Source organism: Malurus melanocephalus, unplaced genomic scaffold (genome assembly GCF_030028575.1).
Source record: "Malurus melanocephalus ecotype Western Australia unplaced genomic scaffold, MMel_1.1 scaffold_594, whole genome shotgun sequence".
Classification (NCBI taxonomy): domain Eukaryota; kingdom Metazoa; phylum Chordata; class Aves; order Passeriformes; family Maluridae; genus Malurus; species Malurus melanocephalus.
Genome location: NW_026623826.1, coordinates 193,353 through 200,006, shown reverse-complemented (window position 1 = coordinate 200,006; position 6,654 = coordinate 193,353). Strand labels below are relative to the sequence as shown.

At 56.4% G+C, this 6,654-nt stretch overlaps 1 protein-coding gene across 4 annotated transcripts in view; it reads left to right on the top strand.

Moving 5' to 3' along the window:
- The first annotated feature begins 4,879 nt into the window (after positions 1-4,879).
- CSNK1A1 (casein kinase 1 alpha 1) overlaps positions 4,880-6,654 on the top strand; it is a 32,015-nt gene continuing 30,240 nt past the window's right edge. For 2 of the 4 annotated variants that reach the window (XM_057382965.1, XM_057382966.1), the window contains exons 1-2: positions 4,880-5,369; positions 6,172-6,278. In XM_057382965.1, the coding sequence (XP_057238948.1) occupies positions 5,247-5,369; positions 6,172-6,278 (230 nt within the window). In that variant the 5' untranslated portion in view covers positions 4,880-5,246. The remainder of the gene's footprint in view (positions 5,370-6,171; positions 6,279-6,654) is intronic. The other 2 variants (XM_057382967.1, XM_057382968.1) reach the window with 2 other exon arrangements.

The following is a 6,654-nucleotide window of genomic DNA, read 5'->3' as shown; positions in this document are numbered from 1 at the left end:
AGGAAGAGGAAGAGGAAGAGGAAGAGGAAGAGGACCTCTCTCTCTCCAAACAGCCAAGAATGTCCCAGACTGCAGAATTCCCCTCTAATTTCTTACTGGCTTGGAAGTGGCACTGTTGGCTCCTGGACACAGAGCCCTCTGGTTCAACCCAAGCCCTGCAAGAGTGAGATTTGTCCCACTGCTCCAGGYTCTGTCCCAAAGCCACGTCCCATCTCCAGGGCCTGTTGTGTCCTTTCCCTGCTGGAGGACAAGCAAGGCACAATGGCTGTGGGTGCTGGGATCCGGCTGGAGACACGATGTGCTCAAGGAAAAGGGTTTGTTTTAGTGGGGGAGTGTTGTCCCAGCCTTGTCTCCACTGTCCTCTCCTGCAGCAGTGCTGCAGATGAAATCCCATGATTTCATGGCTGCTCATATCCCTGCTGAGGCAAAAAGGCATTGCCTGAGCTGGCTCTGACTGCAGGGGCTGACAACTTTCTGAGGTTGCGTGCAAACACTTAAAACAGGCGCCCTTGCCAAAAATAATGGTGCCTCTTGCCTCATGCCAGCACTGGCATTGAAACTTTGCACTGAGATCCAGCCTGGCAAAGGCTGCCAGTGTCAGACTGTTCCGGAAAAACGGAGTTATTTTCAAGCTGGAGCAGTTCCCTGGGCTGGCTCCCCACGGCCCTRTGCCAGCACAGGGGAGGGAGCCACAGGAGGGCAGGGACAAGTGGCTCTGGCAGGGGTGGCCAGYAGCACCTCTGCGGTGCCACCGGGTGCCCTTGGTGTGGGTGGGTGTCCAGCAGGACACTGCCCATGGAATGTGGAGGGACTGGATCCCTCCTGCCACGCTGCAATGTCCTGGTGAGCCCCAGGTCACCCTGCAATGTCCTGGTGAGCCCCAGGTCACCCTGCAATGTCCTGGTGAGCCCCACATCACCCTGCAATGTCCTGGTGAGCCCCAGGTCACCCTGCAATGTCCTGGTGAGCTCCACATCACCCTGCAATGTCCTGGTGAGCTCCACGTCACCCTGCTCTCTCTGCAAGAGGCACCTGAGGTCCAGGAGGGTTTGGCCAGGTGGGTGGCAAAGCCACCTTTCCTTGGGCAGGAGCATTGAAGATGAGCACCCCAGAGCAAGCCTGCTCTGGTTCCTGCTGGCACAAGCTGCTCCTCTCCAGCCCTTCTCCCAAACACCATAAGCTCTGCTAAAAATAGCTGGGTGGAGGATGAGCTGAGGTCAGCTCAAAGCTGTGGCAGGGGCTTGGAAGGGAGGGCAGAGGTCCCTGTGTGAAGGACACGCTGCTGGTGGGAGGTGTGGGCAGATGCCAGGGCAGAGAGGGTGTCCCAGAGCACATCTGGCTGAGCACACATCCCTCGGCCGTGCCAGAAGCTCATTTGCACCTCCTGGCAAAGGGCAAAGGGATTCTGAGGTGATTTTGGCTGCCCACGATTCAGTGACACCCATTGGGGGTGTCTTGGTTTYGTCTGCACCTGGGTTTTGCTCACTCACAGGGAAAATGGGGTAAAACTGCCTTGGGTTCTCTATCACTCTGASAGAATAAACAGAGAGAAGGTCAGAGCTCAGGCTGAAGGTGAGAGCTGCTCACTCTGGAGCCTTGGACACACTGCAGGACTCCTGTCTTGCYTTTTGGAGAGGGAAGAGAGGATTTATTCCTTTCACTCTCTCAAGTGATACAGATATAAAGATGTTTTCATTGTCCCAKCAGCCCTGAAAAATAATAATGGGCGGGAGGTTGGTGTTCCCCCAGTCAGGAGGGAATTCAGGGGTTCTCATGCTCTCCCATGGGTGCCTGCAGAGCTCCTTTCCAGGCAGTGGGGGATGTTCCTTCATTTTCCATCTGATCCCTCCTGTCTGTTGTTAACCTGGGACAACCCTTCCACCGTCCCGTGATCAGAGTCACCAGCCTGGCAAAACATTAGCCCAGAAAAAACACCAGAAGAAACCAGCTGGGCAGTTTTCTGTAGGTTTGGAGAGCTGAGCTGACCATGAAGGGTCTGATGAACTGCCAGAGCTGGGCAGTGGAAGGGGTGAGCAGAAGAGAAAGAGGATGAAGGAGACGAAGGAGAGATGCCACCCTATATGAGCAGCAGTGAGGCCTCAATTCAGCTCAGCCTGAAATTCCTCACCCAGCTTACATTTTCAGTGCTATTTAACCAGAATTTAAATCCAATCTCTGGACACAGAGCTGTCCCCAGGACACAGAGCTGTCCCCAGGACACAGAGCTGTCCCCTGCACAAGGAGTTACCAGCCGGACACTGAGCTGTCCCCTGGACACAGAGCTGTCCCCAGGACACAGAGCTGTCCCCTGCACAAGGAGTTACCAGCCGGACACTGAGCTGTCCCCTGGACACAGAGCTGTCCCCTGGACACTGAGCTGTCCCCTGGACACAGAGCTGTCCCCAGGACACAGAGGTGTCCCCAGCAGGCAGGAGGTGGCAGCATTGCCCAGCCCAGCAGATCCTGCTCTCCCGCATACCCAGGCACAGGGGTTCTTTCCTGGCCCAGCAGCTCCAGACCTGTTTTTCCAGCTCCTCCAAGGGTACATGACTCAAACCCAACGCCTCCCAACCGCTCAGATCCCATCCAGAGCCACCATTAAAAACAACTCAGCCCCAACGGGCGACAGAGGCACATCAGCCCTGAGCTGTCTGCAAATCACCGGGGGCACCTGAGGACACAGGGTTCTGCTTTCAGGAACGGCTGTGATGTTCAGAGATACCTCATTTGCCCTTGAAACTCCAGCCCCCTGAAGGAGTGTGTGATGCATCCCAGATCCCCCACACAAGATCCACAATCCCCGTGAGTGACAAGAGTGCGGATATTCTTGCCTGCACAAATGCTCCCTGACAGAGCCGAGGTGGGAATGAGTTGGAGGCCAGCTCGTTCTCGGAGCATCGTTTCCCTTCTGGTGCATCTGGCTGATTTTGAGTCATTTGCATTTTCATTTTTCTATCAGAGACGTGGAGAGAGCTGTAGTAAAACCTTGGATCGAAGCTCCCTGAAACACAGGGGGAACTTGGAGATGATATTTGCCGTGCAGGGCATTGCTGAGTGCCAATCTTCCCYCTCCAATCCTCCTGGTCTCTCGCTGTGGAGTCATCTGGAGCTCACTGAGTCCACCATGGGAAGAAACTCAGGCAAATCACAGATTTCCCCTCCTGCCTCACAGCCAGATGGACACAAGCCAGGGCTCTTTTGCACTTGTACAGGCAGAAAGTGTTTTTTTACCAAGCTAGGAAGCAACATGGTGAGTGCAAGAAAAGCTTCTTCCACCCTGTGGATGCTGTTCTGTGAAAGAACTCCTCCACCTTCATATCCTGCTGATATGTCCTAACCTGGACCTCTCAATCTCACTTTTCTCCAAAGCAGTTAGCTATTAAAAAAAAAAAAATCTGAGCATGGAACAGTCTTAAAATCCATATTTTTATTATTTCCATGGCTTTGGGTGCACAGGCAAGCTGGGAAGCAGTTTCTGCCTGCTTGCCTGCCTGCCTTCAAAGCAGACACCCTGAGTAGGCTTTCCTTCTRCATCCATGAGCTGCATTACTGGAGGAGCTTTCTCTCTCCTGCAGACTGAATCATTTCCCAAATGTAGCCCTGCACGGCAGAAGACGCCGCTGTGACAGGGAGTGATGATGAGTCACCGGGAATTCACAGTTTGGTGTTCCTGCAAAGGGAAAACTCACAGCGCTGAGAGAGAGAACCAGCGAGGGGGCAACGGAGGAGATTTCTCTTGTGACAGAGAGCAAGGAGCAGCCCCTGGAGCACGAGATGCTGGGTCAGGGTGACCCTGGCTAGGGGTAGAGGCCACGTGAAGGGCTGCAGGATGAGGGATGTGGCCGTGATGGGAGGTTCTGCTGATGGTGTCCTTGTCAGGGGGTTATGGGGTGTTCCCGGGTGCTCACCCGGAGTGATAAACCAAGAGCTGCACGGCTGTGCATGGCAACAGGCCCAGGGTGAGGGGCTGAGGGGTGAATTGTGGAGCAGGGAAGGGTGATGGAGCACGCTGTGTGTGTACAGGAGTGTGCATGGCTCAGACCCGCCATCCCCCTGTGGATACAGGCGGGGGAAAGGAGGCTGCGGATTTTGCAGAATCACGTTTGTTAGGGCTGGAAGTGACCTCTGGAGATGGTCCAGGCCTGGAATGGGGGACACAGGAATGGGGATGATGTCCAGGTGGGTTTGGAATGTCTCCAGAGTGGGAGACTCCACAGCACCCCATGGCAGCTGTTCCAGAGCTTTGCTGTTCCACCCTCATGGAAAAAGTCACAACACGCCAGGATCACTGAGGCTGGAAAAGATCTCCAAGATCACTGAGGCCAACCTATACTGACCCCCACCTTGTGACTCACAGCAGAGCACTGGGTGCAACATCCAGCTTTTCCTTAAATACCTCCATGGAACGAAGTTGTTGGGTATTTATTTGTTCACAAACCAACCCGTTAACATACACCCAGGCTGGGGCCTGGGCTTTGAGAAGAGCCTGGGCACACCTCCATGTGAGAGGTGACATACCTCAACAGTGAGTTACCCAGAGCCACAGCTAGCCCCTGTGCGGGACCCCGCGGTGCCTCAGAGCCGGGTGGGCAACGCTGGCACCGCAAATATCCCCAAACTGCCCCCCGACCCCCGCCCGCTGCCGCCGCCTGCCCCTTTAAGAGCGACTGAGGGCACGACCGCTCTCCCCGCCTTCTTCCGCCCAGACTCGCAGCGTGACGCTGCACGCATGCGCACGCACACCGAACAGCCAATCGCCGCGCTCGGCTGGGGGGCGGAGCGCTGAGCGAGGGCGGTGATTGGCGCAGCGTCGCGGGGGGGCGTGGTCCCCGCGGCAGCGCYCCGCCCCTTTCCCAGCGTGCCCCGCGCGGTGAAGAAGCGGCGGCCGCGCGCCGGGGGCATTTTGTGTCGGCGGCGGCTGCTCAGGCACAAGATGGCGGCGGCGGCCGAGTGAGCGGCCGGCGGCCGCCGCGACCCCGCGAGTCCCCCCCCTTTCCCCTCCCTGCCTTCATAAGCACCTCGGGGGCCGCTTCTCGTGTTTCTGGAGCGTGCCGAGAGCCGGGGAGCGGCGCACAGCCGCGCAGGGGGGGCGCCCGCCCGAGGGGCCCGGCTGGAGCTGAGTGCGGGGACCGTCCTTGGCTGCGCCGTTYTCCTCGCTCCAGCCCCTTTCCCTTCCTCGGGAGCGGCCGTAGAACCCTCGTTGTCCCGCCGAGCCGGCCGGGAGGGCCCGAGAGCCGCCCCTCGCCATGGCGAGCAGCAGCGGCTCCAAGGCCGAGTTCATTGTCGGAGGCAAATACAAGCTGGTGCGGAAGATCGGCTCGGGCTCCTTCGGGGACATCTATTTGGCGATCAACATCACCAACGGGGAGGTAAGGGCCGCTCGCATTTCCCCCTCCGCTCCCCGGGGGCAGGGGSGCACCAGCCATCGCCACCTCGAGCCCCACCTGCCCCGGGCTGTGCTCCCCGTGTCCCCCGGGAAGGGGGTCTTCCTTCCCCCACGAGGGTCTTCCTTCCTCCCTTCTCTCCCCTCTACCAGGGGCTTTATTTCTCCCCTTTCCCCCGTGGGTCTTCATCCCCCCACCCCCGAGGGTTTTCCTCGCTGCCCCTTCCACAGCAGAGCCCTGCGGTCATGGGCTACCCTCACCCAGCACTTGGGAGAGGAGCAAAGAGGCGAAAGTCATTGTGGGAAAACGTATTTAAACGTATTTGTGTTTTATGAGCGGCCAAAGTCGTCGTCCCTCGCCCGCCATTCATCTCCTCCTCTGCCTCAGTTGGGGAACACTTTGTATCTCGTTTCATCAACACTAATAGAAACAAAGAAGATCCCCCTGTTTTTCCAGCTTTTCCTTTGGGTTTTTTTTTTCTTTTCTTCCTCCCCCTCACGGCTCTGAGCTGTAAAGAAGAAACACCCACGTATGTTCTTCCTCACTTTAATGATTCTGAAGACTCCACATTTCTAGCTTGCATGACCCGGCATGGATATTTATGTACAAATCACCGCGGTGTGGATATTATTCGAAGACGCAGCACGTCGAGCTCGGAAATAAATAAATAATATACCTGAAAGCGTTTGCATCAGGGGTGTGTGGGGGATGTGGAAGTGCTGTGCCCCTTAAACCAAAAGTGCTCGGTGGACGCTCTGCCCTGACTCCTTGTTCCCTCTCACTGCAGGAAGTTGCTGTGAAGTTGGAGTCTCAGAAGGCTCGGCATCCCCAGCTGCTCTATGAAAGCAAACTGTACAAGATCCTGCAGGGAGGAGTTGGCATCCCACATATACGGTAGGAATCAGCCCTGTGTGCCAGTGGCTTTTCTGTATTGTTGGTATGACTTTTTTTTGTCACGCTTATTAGTCTATTTTGGGAGTTGTTGGGTACTTTTTAGTGTGAGGCAGGASACCACCGTGAAAAGAATTTAATCCATGAAGGATTTGGGGTGGTCAGGGGGGCAAGCTCCATTCCAAGCTCTCCAGCTCGCTGGGTTCTTCCGCAGAGCTGCTGTGTTTATGGAGAGCGAGATGCCCAGCAGCCCCTGAGCTGCGAGAAATTCTCGTGGCCATTAGAAACAAAGTGTGAGGAGGCTGTTTCTCCGAGAGGCCGAGAGTTGAGAGCCGGCCCTGGAAATGGCTGCTTTCTTTTGTTGCCTCTCTCTCTCTTT